Source organism: Bicyclus anynana, chromosome 9 (genome assembly GCF_947172395.1).
Source record: "Bicyclus anynana chromosome 9, ilBicAnyn1.1, whole genome shotgun sequence".
NCBI classification, from domain to species: domain Eukaryota; kingdom Metazoa; phylum Arthropoda; class Insecta; order Lepidoptera; family Nymphalidae; genus Bicyclus; species Bicyclus anynana.
The window spans coordinates 11,510,266-11,530,295 of record NC_069091.1 but is presented as its reverse complement, the minus strand read 5'-3'; the positions used below and the strand labels follow the sequence as shown (position 1 = coordinate 11,530,295).

Sequence of the window (20,030 nt, the reverse complement as noted above, 5' to 3'; positions counted from 1 at the left end):
TCGGCACATCACTAGTGTTTAAACAGAACTTTACTTTATCTTTAGAATATTCAAGCGTACCCTAATATGTGGGTGGTCCGTGGTGTGGTGTCAAGTCAACTGTCAAAGTAAAAAATGGTCAAAAAATTTGAAAATCCGCCAAAAGCACAAAGGCACAAAACAACAGGAATCTTTGTTCATAGTTATTATATTTATAGTTCCCGTTCCAGTGAGAATACGGGGATAAAATATAGCCTATATTCAATGTACTCTATGATATAGCCTATGACACTCGCAAATGACGTGGTTTTCTATCGGTAAAAGAATTTTCAAAATCTGTTCAGTGAATCCAGAGATTACCCGCTAGACTGCTACAACATCACAAGCTTTATCTCTCTATTTTTAGTCTAAATATTAATAATATTAGTTTTCTAAATTTCGAAACCAAATGGAAGATAAGGAAAATGAAGACTTATTACAAAATATCGAAACAAAATATCCTTTGCTTCCATTCGAAAAACAAATATTTATCGATATCTTCGAAAAGGATGCCCTTGTAATAATTGCAAAGTAAGTTGCTTAAAAAAATATATTTAATTAGTGTACCTATTTGTAGTTGTACCATTCAATCATTTTTAACCGACTTCAAAATAAGGAGGAGGTTCTCAATTCGAGTGTATGTTTTTTAATATGGTAGCTTTTTTATTATTATCTTTATTTTAATAAGTTACAATATTTTTAATAAATTATTTTATTTTTTTAGGGGGTTAAATTATAACACAGTTGTAGCCAATCTTTTGTGGGTGCATAAGGACCCAAGCAATTTAGTTTTAGTACTTAATAGCAATGATCATGAAGAGAAGCTATTTACAGAACAGTTTAATTTAACTGTCTTACCCAACACAGGAGCAGAGAGGTAAATAAACTTGTTCGTTTGATTAAGCTAAGTTAGTGGACCTAATGTAATAAAAAAGTAAAAATTAACAACACAACACTAAAAACCAATTTATGCATTTGCTGTCTTATGGATTAATGTCAAGAGCTACTCAATGGATTCTCATGTGCCATGAAGTTCTCACAAGTTAAAATATATGTATAAAAGCAAAAGATCACTGTCACAAAATCTCGAAAACTGCTTGACATACAAAAATGAAAGTTACTAGGGAAGTACTTTATGAAGAATAGATTTTACAGGGCCACATTAAGTAAATTTGCAGGTGGATGACGTCATGAACATCCACTAACATTTTATACCTATAATCTACTTAATAAGCGAGGTTTCGAGCAATACTATAGACTTTGTTTCATCATGATATTTATTTAAATACTCTATCTTGATGAAACAAAGTCTATAGTATACTGACACAGGCATATAAACTGTTTTCATAGTTATATTTTCAGAGGTTTTCAAATGTTTCTACATTTGAGAACTTCTGAAAATGTAACTCAACTATATTCCATTTTAGTCTTGCCTTGTCATGGCCCAAAGATTTTGCAATTGCACATTGTAGAGTCAACATCTCCTGAGGATGCTCCGGTTTCGGGGTGAAACATACGTAGAGAGTATTTTGTCGGACCTGGGTGACGTTGTCGCATGGGTTCGTCGACTTTTCGCGGATGATAGCAAAATAAATAAATCATTATATAATCATGGCCCAAAGAGTTTATTATAGAACTTAGCTGATTTACTAATTAGATTTAATTAAATGGGACACAGCACCAATGCATTGGCCGGCTATTGAGCCGCCATAGAAAAGGCTGAAACCAGAAGTATGCCACTGACAAAATTTACATATTCATTTCCTTTCCTCATGAGACCCTTGGTCCATGGAGTCACAATGCTAAATTTTTCCAATACATATTTAGCCGAGCCGTCCAATGTGGAAATGGAGCTTATTTCTTGCCATTATTCCATTTGGGATGAGTAGATTAAGTTTCTCATTGTTTTCTTTATTAATTAATTTCCAGAGAAAAAGCATACTTAGAGGGAGGTGTATACTTTGTATCAACAAGAATTTTGGTTGTTGATTTGCTGAAGAACCGCGTCCCAGTTGCGAATGTAACTGGCATTGTTGTGTTACGAGCTCACACTGTGCTGGAGTCATGTCAGGAAGCGTTTGTGTTGAGACTGTTCAGACAAAACAATAAGGTAGGATCATTTAGCATTACATGACAAGCGGATGCAGTAGATTCAAATGAGCACCATGCCAGAGAAAGACAAATGTTGATGTAATTACTGTTGAAAATATTGCTACCTCTTTCGTTGGGTTGAAACAAAAGAAAGACAATATTTTTGTTATCAACGTAGCAGTCACTGTAGAAGCTTGTTCATTGTATTAGTAGCGGACGCTATTACGCGAATCCCACGTAAATCTTGAAGTTTTGGGGATAAATAGTAGTTATATGTGTTAATCCAGGGTATAGTCTATTTCCATTCCAAATTTAAGCCAAATCGGTTCAGTAGTTGTGACATAAAGGAGTAGCATACATACACACACAAAACTTTCACCTATAATAGATTAGTGTGATACTAATAATAATTTTGTTTCAGACAGGATTTATTAAAGCATTTTCTAATTCACCAATTTCGTTTACATTTGGGTTCCATCAAGTGGAAAAAGTTATGAGAGCGCTTTTTGTCACAGAGTTGTTCTTATGGCCTAGGTATGCATGTTTAAACTGTAGGTATATTTTATTTCTTTCAGTTCACTATTATTTTTATGTCCATACCTACTTCTACAGCAGCTATAATATTTCTGTAGCGTACGGTATCATTCATAGCAAATAGTTACAATTATGTACATAATTACAATAATCTTTATATAAGTGCTGGAAAAGCTTTCTTCAATTAAATTTTTGATTTTATGGCTTGCTGCTGTACCAAAAAACTTTCTTAGTTAAATGTATTCTTCTTCTCCATTATTATATTATCCTAGCATGTCATCTTTATTTCAAAACCCTAAAAAGTGATCAAGTTTATTTGGATACTAATAGTAACTAAGAGTAGTAATTCGATAAAAATAAAATAAGATTACCAAAAAATTAAATTTAGTATTAGTATTATTTAGTATCTGATTGTGCTAATCTCCTGAACAACGGTAAATTAAGCAATGTTTGGCTAGAATAAGTAGTTATAAGTAAGTAAGTAAGTAATTAAAGGCTTTATTTCATCAAGATATAAGTATAACAAAGAATAAATATTGGAAAAAAAAACGGTATTTCAAATGAGTGTCCATTTGTGAATAAAATATAGTCAATATATTATTTTTAAAATTTATTGCAGTCCTAAATATTTTTTTTAAATTTATCTTAGATTTCACGGAGCTATAATAAAAAGCCTGAAGAGCAGGCAAGCTGAAGTGGTGGAGCTGCATGTCCGCCTCACCCCTAACACGAGCCTCATACAGGCGTGTCTGCTGGAAATCATGAACTACACAGTTAAACAGTTAAAAAGCATCAACAGGACCTTGGATATGCAAGTAACTTTGAACATCTATCAATTTAAAAACAAGTCTACCGTTAAAAACCTTTTTTAAAAACAAGCTTCTATTATTTGTTATTAAAATGAATGAAGAAGTTAAAAACTGGTATAAAAGTACCTGTTGAGACGAATCAAACGAGCCCAAACTCGATAGGGCTGCGTCGTTTACTTACGGAGTACCTATGGCCACCTTCAAGCTCCATCATCAGGCCCTGGTTACCATCTAGTATTAAAGAACTCGTACAAGACAAATAAAACGAGTCCAAACCCGATAGGGCTGCGTCGTTTACTTACGGAGTTCCTATGGCCACCTTCAAGCTCCATCATCAGGCCCTGGTTACCATCTAGTAACAAAGAACTCGTACAAGACGAATAAAACGAGTCCAAACTCGATAGGGCTGCGTCGTTTACTTACGAAGTTCCTATGGCGACCTTCCAGCTCCATCATCAGATCAGATTTATTATTAGTGTATTAGAAAAAGCTATATTAGAAAAAGCTTATGTACCTAAATATAATTACAGGAAATAACTTCAGAGAACTGTGTCACGAAGAAATTTCACAAGATTTTACAGTCTCAGTTAGACTGTGTCTGGCATCAGCTTAGTACAAGAACTAAGGAATATATTCAAGACTTGAAAGTATTGAGAACAATGATTTTGTAAGTACCGGTTTTTAATTACTAGGAAATGATTTTATTTTTACCCGAAACATTTATACTGTGCAGTGGGGAGGACTGGGGGGAATGAAGTCAGGCGCGCGGGGGCATTGCTACCCGCGTGTTATCCGAAGTGTTACGAACGAACTTGCCAAGCTATAGGTGTATATGTATAATGCATTCATACTAAAGTCATACTCGATGTGCACTCTTTACCAACAAACAAATTAGAAACGAAAGTAGCAGAACCATGTCATTTCACAACTTATTTATTTTAAAATTATGTATTGTTTTTACATAAAATATTATTCAAAATATATTAACGATATCTTATTTTGTTATAATCTAAGCTTATTAATCGAATTTGTTTTCATTAATTTAAGAACAAGTTAACTATTAAAGTTAAGTGAAATGATTGTTAATTTGTTAATTTCTTTGTTGATAAACAGTACACATCGAGTATGGCTGTAGTATGAAGTCCGGCCGCTCAGAGATTGCGTTTTGTGGGAATGGGCGATGTAACTTCAAACTGTACTAGGTTGATAACTGCGCCGTTTCAAGGTTATGCCAACTGTTTGTCTTTGTAGTTTTTTTTTTTCTCCTTTCTCTTATACTGTTACTCGGCAATCTGTCATTCGACATTGAGCCGTTCGTCTGTTGGTTAGAGGTTATGGGTCATCAGAAGGAGTAAGTCCATTAACAAATCTCCTATTATGCTGTATTCTAGCTATCTGTCTTGGCTAGATTTCGAACACTGTTGCGTTTCAGTCTGCAAAAAAGCAGGCTGCCGTCTCCTTCTAGATTGTTTGCCAAGTCATTGACATGCATTGCTAGTCGCTCCTGATATTTGATACCGTAGCACTGTATTTCCTGTCTGACTGTCTTAACATTAAGGATTTACTTGTTATTTTTTTTACTTTGGATATACTTGTTACTTATGTATGGCGGGATGTTAAAAATACAGTCTTTGTAGTGATGAGACAAAATAACCAGGCTTTGTAATTGAATATGTTTGTCCCAGTCGATCACGACCAGATGTCAGAAACGCAATCTCTGAGCGGTCGGACTTTAGTATTGTATAATTTGTTTCAGGAATCTAATCCACGATGATTCGGTATCATTCTACTCTCTGGTGAACAAGTACAGGACCCCTGAGTACGCGCAAGTTAATTCAGGCTGGATACTCTTAGATTCTGCTGAAACTTTGTTTCGATTGGCAAAACTTAGAGTTTTTAACACAAAAAGTGGTAAATATTAAGTTATACTCACTTTTCACTTTATTGAAATGCTTTAAAACTGATCCTGTAATTGGCCTTTAATGCCGATGATAAGGAAATCCACATTGAAATCGTATAAGTAGTTATTAAGAAAACCACGCAGGGACAAGCACTGGCTAGTACTATATACAGAATAAGGAATCTTCTTTTTGAAGTCTGTTAATCCTACTTCCTACTAATATTATAAACGCGAAAGTTTGTATGGATGTTTGTTACTCTTTAACGCCGCTACTACTGAAGCGATTTACTCTGGATTAACACATAGGCTACTTTTTATCCTGAAAAAATCCATGGTTTCCCGAAATTTGTGAAAAATTATGTTATGAATGTTTGTTACTCTTTCACGTCTCGACTACTGAACTGATTTAGCTGAAATTTGATATTGAGATATATTATAACCTGTATTAATAACACAGGCTACTTTTTATCCCGGTTCCATTTTAGCCATGGTTCCCGAGGGATTTGTGAAAAACTAAATTCTACGCGGGCGTCCACTAGTAATACCATAAAATTGTCTTTGATTTAACACAGAATTCGATCCGGAGCCATCACCAAAATGGAAATGTTTGTGTGATCTATTGCTAGATGAAATACCAGAAGAAGTGAAGAAAAACCGAAACGGTTCACTTGCCAATACAAAAATACTCATATTGTGCAACGACAACAAATCATGCAGCCAACTCAATCACTTCCTTACAATGGGGGAGAGCAAATATCTATTTTATACAGCTTTTAGAAAAGATTTAACAATCAATTTGGTCGCATCAAAGTATAAGAAATTGAATAAGCCACTCAAAATTGAAGAAAAGTGTAAAACTCAAAAAGATTTGGAAAATACGTCAGAGTTGGATGAAGAAGATGTATTGGATGAAATGAATAAGTCTAATTATGTGTTAACGTTGACACAAGTGGCGACTAGTGATTCAAAGAAGTCGAAATCAAAATCATCCGAAGACAGTATGTTTGAGCCTATATCACAGGTATGTATGTTTTGAGATGTAGGTACTTAATTTTTTAAGGGTTAACTTTAAAAGAAAAAAAAGAAACCCTAGATTTATTTTTTAATTAAGTAATTATTTAAATCTAAAAATAACATGGAATACAATAAGTGGTATTACGGAACCCTCAGTTCAAAAGTTCGCAGAAGTTTGTCATTCTCTCATTTGTCATAATACATTCGTCATTGTTCATCTCATTTGTCTTCAAACACTTAATACTAAAGATGTGGAATATTTATCAAAAAACAAGTTAAAAAAAACAAAGAACATACGCGTTTAGTTCAGAACCTCCTTCTCTTTTTAAGTCGGTTTAAACTAGGATATAAATCGCTACTCATTTTACATCTAATCATAATTTTAATTAACATATTCCTAAATTAATAACAGTAAATTAGATTAACATGCTTAGAACAATTAGATATAGTTTATATCTTTTGAATAACATTGTATAAGAAAAACAACACGTAATTTTAAATTAGGTATGATTAGGTAACAAATGACATGCGTTTTCTACCTTAATTTTTAATTTGTTTGTTGACAAACATTCCACTTCGTGTTAAGCTTTTTTTGGGTGTTTGTAATGTAGGAAATAGTAGTCTGAGACGGATATGACGTCAGGTACAGTACAGTATACTCGTAGCGTACGAGCCGTCCACATTTCTTGTTGTGTAATTCTTTATGGGTTACTTAGGACTTAGGAAGGCGGGGAGAGTAACTTCAGTGGAAAAGGGGAATGTTATTTAACTGTCAAAGACGTCTTTAACCCTACACACAACGTTCATAAGTGCGTAACTCCACTCTGCCATTCTAGGGTATTATTTTGGTTACAGTTTGATTTGTTAATTAAGTTGTCCTGACAAATATTGTGAATCATTAATCTTTGTTCGAAATTGGTTTTCTTATTTTTTTAATCCACTTCTGAGTCTGCTAAAAGTAATATATATAAAAAAATCTTTTCAGATAGAAAACTTAGATATAACACAATTAGAAACCGAGAGGCCAATAATATGCATACAAACATTCAAACAGAATGGCAATCACTTCTCCCTCGGACAGACCTTAGAGACGTTAAGACCTGAATACATCATTCTGTACCACAGTGACGTTTCAGCTGTGAGGCAAATTGAACTTTTCGAGACTAAAAAGAAACCAGAAGAGCCTAAATCAAAGGTAAATCAAAATTTTTAAAAGATAAGTATTGTAAGAAAGTAGGTAAATTAATACAAACATTTACTATTTACCAAACTAAGTAGAATCCCGCATTTTTATTACAGTAATTCCTTTGTCCAATTGTCTGGCAAATATTGCTATAAGCAATAGGACTGCCTTTGCACATACTTGTTTACTGTGTTTTCTACTATTTTCTTTGTTCATTGTGTTTTTTTTTGTGCATATACATACATAAATAAAAAATTAAACAATTTAAGTTTACTGATCTCTTTTTTATTTAGTGCTAAAAAAATTTAAATAAAACACTAGGAAATCGGACAACTTAAGTATTTAAAATTAATAGACACTTATATAATAATACCTCAAAGAAAAATTAAAAATAAAATGTAACTGACTTGAAAATCCCTAACTACTGATCAGTCTAAAGGCGTGGCCATGCAAGGTGACATTAATTTAAGCGGGTATTTAAATTTAACAATTATTTTCCAGGTTTATTTCCTAATTCACGATAAAACAGTGGAAGAACAATCGTATCTTACGTCATTGAAGCGAGAGAAACAGGCATTTGAGTTGCTCATACAGACGAAAAGTGTAAGTTATTGTATTTATACACAAGTGTGCACATTCTTTTAGTCATTGAATTACTTGTAAACTAAATATTTGATGAAATAACCGTTTAATTGTATTAAAATACTAGCAGACCCAACAAACTTTTACCTTATCGCTATTAAGAAATAGGGATTGATGGTAGACGGGTCAAAATTCAAGGTTGTATGTATGTTTCAATGCTAAATCATAATAAAATTTAAAATGAAAACTTTGTCAAAATAAAGGAAAAAAAATTGGGTCACCCTTTATCATTTAGGGGTATGAAAAAACACAACCGACTTCAAAACCTAAAAATATACCCTCTAAAATAAAAGGCGAAAAATAACATCATAATATTATTATGTTCTTGCTGATCAGTTTGAAGACGGTGCTAAGCCGGTGTCGTATCAATTTAAGCTGTTTCTGAAAGAACCACAAGAAAGAGCAGTCTGAAATACCTACAAATTTTCAATATTCATGGCTTTACCGACTATCGCGATGTTTTTCCTTTACCGTTTGAGACACTTGATATTTAATTTCATTAATTCATTTAATGCACATAACTGAAAAGACGAAAGTGCATGAACCGGATTCGAACCTACGCCCTCCGGAATCGGAGGCAAAGGTCATATCCACTGGGCTATATGCCGTGATAGATAGATGAGGAAACCTAAGAATTTTCTTAATTCTCTACGTGCGTGAAATCTGCTATTCTGCATTGGGCCAGTGTAGTGGACTATTAGCCTAACCCCTCTCGTTCTGAGAGGAGACTAGTGCTCAGTAGAGAGCCGAATATGGGTTGATATTGATTATGATGATGGGTCTAAGCTCCATATCTCCTCTCCTTTATGAGACTTCCTTCGTATAGGAGAGGAGGCCGATAATGATGAAGTAACTAACTATTGTTTATGCATATTTTGTCTCGGTTTCAGGTAATGGTTGTCCCCTCCTACCAGGACGGGAAGACTGATGAATATTTCAATTTAAATGTGGAGGAGGAGGAAGATGATTCTGTAGATACTAGAAAAGCAGGTCAGTATTTAATTTCAATATCATTTCCTAATTAATAGTAACCTGGTAACTAAAGTGTAATACTGGTAACTATTTGTAAACATCAACAAATTTAGGAAAATCCTATTACACATAGGCAACGCTGGCAACTGGAACGAAATTCCATATTTTCGCAATGCGCATTAGGAACGAAAAACTATATAAAATACCGATCCAAGGGGTATGGATTACGCCGATGCCTGGCGGTCGTTAATCGAAAAAAAGCCCGGATTCGGATTCCCTAGCATTCAGCAACTCTTTCTGATGACATTTCTGGATTCTTGTTTTGTATTTTTTTTTAAGAATATTTGCTATATATTTTTCAATATGACCAATATTCCCGTTCCCTTCCAATTACTTTAAAAAACTTTTAGGTGTGGGTACGACAATAGTCCAATGGACGAGGTTCGAACCAAAGCCTGTAGCATTGAGCTGTTGAGGCTTATATTCCTGAACGATTTTCCGGATAAAAAGTAGCCTATTTTCTGCTTCAATACCAATGCTGCTCAATACCATTTCATCCAAATCGGTTCAGAGGTTTACCTATAACCGTAAAAAGGTAACAGACAGACAAACTTATACTCACATTTATAATATTAGTACCTAAGGCTTGTAGGCTCAAATGCCCATTAACATTTAAAAACTAGTTCTGGATTAGCCTATTAAGCTATTTAAGCAATTGTTCAGCGCATCCCGTCTGGCACCAGGCACCAATAAAGCAATTTCAAAATTCTTTCGTTTTAAATTGACTTTTACGTTGACTTCCAAAAAGGAGGAGATTCTACATTCGGCTGTATGTATGTTTTGATGGCCCACTTGATGGTTCCCTTAATCTGGCACTGTTAAAATCTTCAAACGTTTTCAATAACAGGTGGGCAAGCTAAACGCACGAAGGAAAAGCCCGCAGTCATCGTAGACATGAGAGAGTTTCGGTCAGATCTCCCCGCCCTGTTGCACAAAAAGGGAATCAACATCGAACCTGTCACTATAACTGTAAGATACTTTTCAATATTTTCGTTGCCATATGATCAAAATTCTTAATACTAAATATTCATTTAAAAATCTTCAAAATCAAAATCAAAAATCATTTATTTCAAGTAGGCTCAGTTTACAAGCACTTTTGACACGTCAGTTGACTATTTGTAAAGATTCTACCACCGGTTCGGAAGGCAGGTTCTGCTGAGAAGATACCGGCAAGAAACTCAACAGTTGCTCTTTTGAAAAAGTCATACAGTATTATAATTTACAATTGATAACAATTACAATTTCTTATAGTTTTATTTCCTGTGTGAAGGTGGAAGCTGATCCAATGGCCTCCAAGCGCTTTTATCTTTAAGGAACTCATCAATGTTGTAGTAACCTCGACTAAGTAAATGTTTTTTAACACATTGCTTAAAGCTATGCATTGGCAGGTCCATCACAGTCTTGGGGATCTTGTTATAGAAAAGTACACCCAAACCTACAAAAGATTTTTTTACTCTTTGGAGACGATATGCAGAAATAACTAACATCTTATTATGTTTGTCAAACCATAGCACCATACCATAAATAAGTATGGAAGGAAACTGTGAAATTTGGACAGTGGTCGCTTTAGGAGTTTAAGTATGACCCGTAATTCTCTTATTCTTAATCAAGTAGTCCGAAAAAACTGTTAGGAGTGGGTACACCTTAATACTTGCGACTATTGGGATATGATTTCTTATATTATGCTATGATGGTTGAAGTTTTAGAACTTTCAAACCAACTATCTCACAAAGCCACAGTTCAAACTCCAGAAAAACGTTCTTTACGATCGACTACGCTTCGCTAAACATCGTATTCGCCGGCGAAGACGAGGTCCTCGATTTCTAATATCACCTGGAACTGAGCTTCATCCACGATCACAGCGGCGTCAGGACTGATACATTCAAGCCAAAACATCCTTCAGGAACGGTCCCCAAAACCAAGGTCCGAGTCAAAAAGGGAAACGCCCTTAGAGAGTCTTTCCGCCCATCTTTTTGGGCTTCTGCCTTTAGGCCCCATCAGACGAAGCTTCTGTGCTCGCCCAAAACCCCCGGTGACGCCGCTGAGGTCCCATTAAGAAGGAGCCTAACGACGCTTACACTAAATGAAAACTGTTGAAAAGAGTTTTGTCGCCTTAGCTTCTATGTGCGGCGACGCTAATGAACAACATAGGAAGTTTCTTTGCAAAAATCAGAAAAAATAATAGTTATACAACAATGTCCTACAGATTGCGTGGTACATTATCTAATACCGACGCTCAGAATTTTTCATTTCCTGATAACTCAGTTAGCTACCAGAATCAAGGATTTTCGTAAATAAAAAAATTGATCGTCTCATCAAGATGAAGTTACTCACGAAAAATTAACTTGTTAGTAATCAGTTGTACAAAATGTTCTACGAAACCCTGACTAGATGTCATTGTTATGATTTATGATTTTATGAACTGCAGATTGGCGACTATATTTTGACCCCCGACATATGTGTGGAACGCAAGTCGATATCAGATCTCATCGGGTCGTTGAACTCTGGGCGACTGTTCGCGCAGTGCACGCAAATGTGTCGGAACTACAGCCGGCCCATCCTGCTCATAGAGTTCGACCAGAACAAGCCCTTCAACTTGCAGGTATGTACACTAACTGCGAGTATACTTATTATTACCGGACGCTCGTAATTTCGGCCCTATTTAATTTAATTTTTTACAAAAACATTCATTTTTCAGCATAATAAAAAATAGCCTGTATGTTGCTATCTTCCAGTGAAAGTCCCTTTAAAATTCGTTCAGCCGTTCTAAAGATAGACCCAGACTTACGTATTAAACAGACAGACAAAAAATTTAAAAAAGTTTATTTGTATTTTGGTATGGTGAAAATAACTATAAGCACTTGATAAAGCGATAAACAGTGTCATTAAAATCCGTTCAGCCGTTCCAAAGATAAGCCTGGACAAACATAGATATTCTGATAGACTGACAGAATTTTTAATGAAGTTCATTTGTATTTTGGTATCATGTATTACGAGCATGTATCATGGTATGGTATCATGTAGCACTTGACACAGATGCATATTTTGAAATCACTAACACTTTAATTTTATTAATATATATGTATGTATATTGATTGGCGAACAAAAAACAAAAAGTAAGGGCCCACAGCGCAAATAGGCCCCAGAACAATAGGCCTAGGCCAACATCGACGGCCAAAACGTGGCACATTGGATAATGACCGTGCTTTTTGCAGGGCTCGTAACTAGTGAGGGGAAATACTGTATTTTTTTGTAAATATCAGAGCATTCGTCTCTATCATATTTGAATTTTGCTACACACGTAATAGTCTCTCATTTGGCCAGTTTTTTTTAAAAAAAAATATTTATATAATACATCTGTTTTATTAGCTCAGTAAAGAACCTTTTATACATAGATAATAAAAAAAATTAGGATGACTTACTTAATTTCCTGAAAAATCATTATTGGAATTATTTTTACGTCATTGGCGCCGGGTTAATAATTCAAAGAAAACAATAATAGTATAAAAATTACAAATTCTGATGCAATTCATGTTTGCAGGGTAGCTTTGTAGTGTCAACAGATATATCTGGTGACAATATACAGCAGAAGTTGCAACTCTTAACGATACATTTCCCAAGACTGAAGCTGGTCTGGTCTCCTAGCCCTTATGCTACTGCAGAACTATTTTATGAACTCAAAGTAAGTGTGCATTTACTTGTACCTTTTTACTAATTCTTGATATTTTAAGGTCACACATACTTTTTTGACTTACATACTTTTTTGACTTACTGTTGACGGCCGTGGTGCAGTGGTGGATTTACAAGACTTCTGAAGGTCCTGGTTTTCTTAATTGGTCCAGGTCTGGCTGGTGGGAGGCTTCAGCCGTGGCTAGTTACCACCCTACCGGCAAAGGCGTACCGCCAAGTGATTTAGCGTTCTGGTACGATATCGTGTAGAAACCGAAAGGGTGTAGATTATCATCCTACTCCTAACAAGGCCCGCTTCCATCTTAGATTGCATCATCACTTACCATCAGGTGAGACTGAGCTTAAAGAATAGGAAATTATGTAATAAAGATATTAGCTCGTGAAACGTGATCTCTATTGATAATATATTTTATTAAATGTTTTAATTTTTTTCTAACTTATTGGAGGAGAATGGATATATCCAGTGACGTAGCGTGCCTTGGTGGGGCCCTGTATCAAAAATTAGTTAGGGGGCCCAATAGGTACAAATGGAGGGTAAAGATTTCTCACAAAAAAAAATGCTGGCTTAAAATAAATGTTACAGTGACTTAACCTATGTAGGATGTTTCCAACTTTTGAGCGCACTCTTAGAACCTGGAAATAAAGATTTAATTTCTTTTTTTGTCATTTTGTATTAACATGGAACTCTAAAGGCAGTCTTTTGTTTTTACTTTCCGGGAAGCACCCGAGATAAAGTGAGATTGTAGATTACATTTTACTAATTTTTGCTTTCACACGTAAGAGGCCCTGTAGTCCGGGGTCCCCGTATCATTGAAACGGCAGATACGGCGGTAGCTACGCCCCTGGATATATCGCTGATATTTATTTTAATCATCAATTTGTACCGTTTTCTGTTTACAGCAAGGGAAAAACAATCCCAATGTTGAGGAAGCATTGGCCCTCAGCGGCGACACGACCGCAGAGGATCACTTTGAGAGATATAATATTTTGGTTCACGACTTTGTGCAGAAGCTCCCCGGTGTCACATCCAAAAATATCACCAGGCTCATGAACAGAGGCATCTCGCTGGACCATTTGATCACCCTCACTCAGGTATGATCATTGTCAGTCTATTTTAACGTTGAACTACAGGGCCAGGCCTTCCTTCTTATGGAAGAGGGGATATGGAGCTTAGACCCACCCTTTTCCAATACGGGTTGGTGGGATCAGTGATGTCAAATTAACGGCCACTATCAGATTTTGCCAGAAAAAGTGATGTGATATCCCTGTGGATTTGACCTCTGACCCTGATTCTGGAAGGTGTGGGTTCGAATCCGGTCCAGGGCATGCACTTCCAAATTTTCAATTGTGTGCATTTTAAGAAATTGAATATCTTTTTTTGAATTCTGAGAGTAGACTCGAGCTCAGCAGTGAGCCGAATATGAGTTGATAATGATGATCAGATTTTAATGCTAATGCCCGATCATTATCATTAGAATATGATAGTGACCGAAGACTTAACGTGCATTCTGTATTATTAAAAATGCCTTAGATGTAAGAAAAGCTAGTAAGCAGTAGGTTTTTTATGACCTAACCTAGGTTTTGAATCCAGGACCTCGTGATCACACTGGAAAGCCACAGGACCAACAAGGCAGTTAGGTTAAAAACAGCCTTTTGGATTATCTCCATGGTAAAGTACCAAAAAGAGATGTTAAGTTCAACCCCAACCCCTGTATTATTATTGTACCAGTTTTGCTGACTTACTGAAGAAAAAATCATTGGTCAGGTTTAAGATATATATAAAATGTTCTTTATCATTAAAAAAAAACTATTTATATCAATAATCGGCAAACCATTGAGATGGCCCGTGACTAAAACCACCTCTGGCCTTTTGATGTCCTCCGTGGAGCAGTAGTATGCGCGGTGGACTTACAGGAGGTCCTGGGTTCGATTTGGGCCAATTGCGGTTTTCTTAATTGGTCCAGGCTTTGGCCGTGGCTTGTTACCACAAAGACAAGCATTTTTTTTTCACACAACTACAATTTCATTTACAAATACAGGTGTATAACAAATTTGAATGCCATAAATAGTCCATAAACATCTGATAGAGAATAAAACATTGGAACAGCATGGTGATTCTAAGCTCCATATTCCCTTCTGTAAGGATAATATTGATTGAATGATTTCAGGAACAACTACAAGAGATAATAGAGAACAAAAATGAAGCAGAAACTTTATACTCCATACTGCATGTGAAAGCACAACCTGCAGACTCAGACAAAAAAACATTTGGCAAGAAAAAATTCACAGGGAAATCGTATAAATTCTGCAAATAAAAAAAACATTTGTATTTTATATTTATTTATTGAATAAATTATTATTATAATCGCTTTTTACATTATAATCCCTCTTATGTTCAGGGCCTACGTAACTTATCTAAACAATTTGTAATATAGAAAACTGAGTATTTTAAAATCTTTAACTATATATATGCTCTTGACAATAAAAAAAATTGATGATCTTCATTATTGTACTATATTATAACACAAATAAAAATCCCATAAAGAGCAATATTTTTATTATAATGAAAAAAGCCTTTACATTTTTACTTTTGATTAATAATAATTATTGCTATAGTCATTTGTAACATAGAAGTTTTATTATATATGGCATTCATTGTAACTAAAGTCAAATAATATGTAGTAGGTACATAGTATTTGATTTTATAACAATATCTTGCTGCAGGTAGTCAAAAGTCATATGTCACGTAGTTATGTGCTTGTGCCTTATCAATAATAAACCGGACGGAGGAAAAACTCACTTCTAAGTTAAGCAACTAAATTGTGTACTCCTACAATTTAGTTGGACAACTTTTTAATTGTGCATAATCAAAAAATTGGGTTTGATGAGCAATGAGTGTTTTCCAGTGTCTGTGTGTATTTATACATTATATAAGTATAAATATTTATATGTAGTATATAATTGTATATTAATATTATAATTATAATATCAACTATCTTAGCACCCATAACACAAGCTACTCAGTATGCTTACTTTGGGGCTAGATAGTGATGTGTATTGTTTAAGTATATTTATTTATTAAAAAAAAAAGAAAAAAAAAAGGAATCAGGATACTGATATGAATGTCGATAAAACTAACTCGAAACGATAGTTTTATCGACATGTACATAGAGTACATAATAATTTCCTCATGGTGTACCATGCCATGAGAAAATTATTGTTTACTTTGGCACCTGTAGCAAGATGTTCATGTCCATGATGTCAAATTTTAAAATTAAAATACATATATGTTTTATAATTGTAGTTTTATTCAATTACAAAATAATTGTCAGGGTAATCCACAGATACAATAATAATAAACTTGATTCTTTTATTATTTGCTTGTCATTTAAAATATCAACATAGCCCAACCAGAATTTATTTTTGCAAATATTGATAAATATAGTGTATTTATATTTCATTATAATACAACTCAAAACCAAATTAACTCGATGGACCTAGAACAATAACATTTCTTTAATTGATTGATGAAGTTAAAAAACAATTGTCTAAATAACCATTTTATATATCATGGAAGGAAATAGACTAAACTAAACACGGGACATAAACATTTTTATATTTCTATGAAAAAACAGGGACATAAAATTTTATCATTCAATATATAAAAAATAGCTCTACAAGCAGGGTTTACTTATAGTCAGTATCTTGTAAGTAATTATAGAGATTTATTTACTTAAAAACTAAATTTTTATAACTTTGTTGCTTCTTAAACAAACATCATTTTGCATTATATTAACTATTATTGCTTGTTAAATGAATTTACGCACAAATGATATGCTATTCAGTAGTTTTATTACTTGTAAAATATAGATTACATTATACATACAAGCAATTGTCTTGAGTAAGATTAAAATCACAGGGAAGTATGTTAGGAAGCAAAGTAGGTGATTGTTGCAACCACCGCAAGAATTGTGCAAATCACCACTACGGTAGTTACGGGTCACTCACGATACTGATGGTTCTTGTCGGTCAGGGGGACATATATAACGCTCATCAGCTTCTTTGTTGTGGTGCTACCATCCAGTGCTTTATCCACCTGTAGTCAAATATTCAAATATTGAAAAAAAAAACAACTGAGAACTGGTGATTGTCCTCCAGTTACGACTTAGTAACACTAATTGCGTTAGATGCATCTAGATTAGAAGAAAACCTGGAGACATTGTAGCGAAAAAGGAGAAATTCGACTGGGCAACAAATTTCTCATCTACAAAGCATGCATTGAAACCAATTTGGCAATATGGAATACAGCTCTGGGGTTCCGCTTGTGACTCCAGCATCTCAATAATTCTAAGAGCTGAGGATTACATACTCAAGCAAATGAGCAATGCATCATGGTTCATTAAAAATAGCGAGATCCATGAGTATCTATGTATTAAAACGGTGAAAGAGGAAATCCAATAGTGTAACAAGAATTATAAACAGCAATTGGAACACCATCCCAATCCACTGGCAGCTCAACTCACTATACCAGACTATCTTTAACGCCTGAAAATAAAACGAATCTAGGAGTTGTGTATGTAATAGTCCAGTTTTAACTACAATTTAAATGGGGGGAATACTCATGTCACATACTAACATCCAACTTAAAACCCATAGTCTTTTTGACTGATTGCAAGGTATTATAAGGAACAAAAATAAATCTTTTACATTTTAGAATTAAAACTATTACTTTATTATAAACATGGCTAAAACTCATGTGATGCAACATTGTGCAAATAGTTTTAGAGCCTATTTAATTTAAACAAACTAATCTCTTCTCTTTTTAATATTAATATCATCATTATCAACCCATATTCGGCTCACTGCTGAGCTTGAGCGCTGTGCTCTCAGAGTGAGAGGGGTTAGGCCAATAGTCCGACACGCTAGCCCAATGCGGATTGGCAGACTTTTAACACACAGAGAATTAAGAAAATTATCTGATGTGCAGGTTTCCTCACGATGTTTTCCTTCACCGTTTGAGACACGTGATATTTAATTTCTTAAAATGCACACAACTGAAAAGTTAGAGGTGCACACCCCGGGCCGGATAATATAATATTAATATAGAGTTGGGCAATACACATAGCTTTGTATATGAACTCATACTTGTGTAAGATGCTGTTCCCCTCCCTCCGGCCCAACAGGAACAATGAGTCTGCCACCCGGCTTTAGCTGCTCAACAAGCTGCAAATAAAGGTTTCGTTATAATTACAATAAATAGAAATTCTTTTTGTTGGTAAAAGTATATTTTGTCAAATCTATTTAATTTTGACCAATATTCCTGTTACTGATACTTTTACTGTTACTTGTACTTACAGCCTGTGGCAGTTGAGGGGCTGCAGCTCCTACATGAATTGCATTGTATGGAGCTTCAGAGGGGTAGCCTAGACGTCCATCACCGACTGTAATTTTTTTTTTTTTTAATAAATTTATATATAATTTATTCCAAAAAAGAAAAATAATAATAATAAAGAAAATAGTGAAAACATAGCAAGGAAGTATGAGCAAAGGTGGTCTTATTGCTATATAAATATGTTAGTCCAAAAAAAGCATTTTTTTATATCTGTAACTGCATCATTAACCCAGCCTATGTGGATCACACCTGGGTTGGGTTGTGATGTATTGAGCTTCTTTATTTTCTATAGAGATAGATTTCTATAGGTTCTATAAAGTAAGAAAGTGACAAAACTTAGGTTTAGACTATCCAACCCTTATTAGGTGGTGAAATAGGTCCTTAGTGAGGAAAATGTAAAGTTTCACTCACCAACAAGTTTCACCCTTTCTGACGTTAGTAGCTCTGGATTATCATTATTTATATTTTTAGTTGCCAATGTGACCAAATCAGGTATGTGTTCAATGCCAATCACTCTTCCTGTCTCTCCCAGCATGAAAGCCATACATGCTGTTAGGTAGCCTGAACCAGAACCTACATCTAAGGCTTTCTCACCAGGAATTAATTGTTTTCTTAGTATCTCCAATGCATGGGCATGCTAAAATAAAAACAGAAACTTCTGCTATAGAGCTTTTTCAACACTACTGTAGTAGAAAGTACAGATAGACTGATAGCAGGGTGTTCATGATATAAATAAATTGGTCCAGGTTTGGCTGGTGGGAGGTACCAGCAAAGATGTACTACACCACCCAGCGATTTAGCGTTCCAGGACAATGAAACCGAAAACGGCGATTTTCATCTTAACCAGTTAGCCAGCTTCCATCTTAGTCTGCATCATCACTTACCATGAGGTGAGACTGTGCTCAAGGGCTAACTTGTAAAGAATAAAAAATAAAAATACAACCATATGTGGTGCACTAATAGTGGCAGAATATCCAATTGACTGAGGAGAGTCATGGTATGGCGAATGTGGACAGTAATTCTTCCTATCAACAGCAACCATTGCGTTGGCTACAGCGTCAGTTTTTATGATGCCATTTGCTGAAATATAAAATTATTTTAAACAAACAAAACCATAAAATATATTTTTATAGTAGATAAAATGTGATTTACTTAATTTATAAAATGTTTAAACTACGATTTTGATTATTGTGTACTTAAAGCAAAACTCAAGCCACTAGATTATTACGGTCATAGTTAAATCGTTCCTATAACGGAAATTTATTATCTTTACAGAAGAAAAACAGAAAAATTGTAAACTGTACCTCTGAGATTTCGAACCAAATCGGCGTTGTTTATACCATGGCTTCTCCATGCCATACTCGCTAAAATTAAAATTCCTAAAGAAATGGAAACCTTACTCCATGGAAACCCTATTTTTGTATTTTCTTGATTATTGTTTTGCAGAGAAAAAAATGGTAAAGAAATTGCAAAATTTTTTATTGACATTTGAATATTTTGACGTGTAATGTGACAGTTGTTAGTATTTTTTTTATATTTTTGCAGCTGTAGAGTCTTAGCAAAAAAAAAGAAAAAACAAGATGAAAATATAATGACTATATTAATAGGTACATCTATGAAATAGTTGGAATTTTCTTTGTAAATAAGTACCCAGTTGAAACATGGTGTAAACAAATAATAAGAAAAGCGCAATTTACCATCAATCTCTCAACGCGCGATTATAGA

The 20,030-nt window shown here is 34.6% G+C and overlaps 2 protein-coding genes across 3 annotated transcripts; one reads left to right on the top strand and one right to left on the bottom strand.

Moving 5' to 3' along the window:
* Positions 1–263: 263 nt before the first annotated feature.
* Positions 264–15,278, top strand: LOC112043933 (DNA repair endonuclease XPF). Of its 2 annotated transcripts, XM_024079613.2 has the most exons (16): positions 264–549; positions 743–895; positions 1,948–2,128; positions 2,531–2,643; positions 3,293–3,458; positions 3,983–4,119; positions 5,209–5,363; positions 5,925–6,373; positions 7,352–7,561; positions 8,051–8,152; positions 9,082–9,181; positions 10,071–10,192; positions 11,652–11,825; positions 12,765–12,905; positions 13,814–14,005; positions 15,082–15,278. In XM_024079613.2, exons 1-16 carry the CDS (start codon positions 428–430, stop codon positions 15,226–15,228), a joined length of 2,664 nt encoding a protein of 887 aa, XP_023935381.2. In that variant the 5' UTR covers positions 264–427; the 3' UTR covers positions 15,229–15,278. The 2 variants fall into 2 exon arrangements, with proteins under 2 accessions (XP_023935381.2, XP_023935382.2); XM_024079614.2 differs by lacking the exons at positions 264–549; positions 743–895 and having other exon boundaries at positions 1,999–2,128; positions 2,535–2,643.
* Positions 15,237–19,813, bottom strand: LOC112043932 (protein-L-isoaspartate(D-aspartate) O-methyltransferase). Its single transcript, XM_024079612.2, has 7 exons — positions 19,610–19,813; positions 19,249–19,385; positions 18,717–18,942; positions 18,269–18,354; positions 18,059–18,136; positions 16,922–17,009; positions 15,237–16,410 (listed from the first exon to the last, which is right to left on the bottom strand). The coding sequence occupies exons 1-7, from the start codon at positions 19,791–19,793 to the stop codon at positions 16,397–16,399; spliced, it is 813 nt and encodes a 270-aa protein (XP_023935380.1). The 5' UTR covers positions 19,794–19,813; the 3' UTR covers positions 15,237–16,396.
* Between the last annotated feature and the right edge of the window lie 217 nt (positions 19,814–20,030).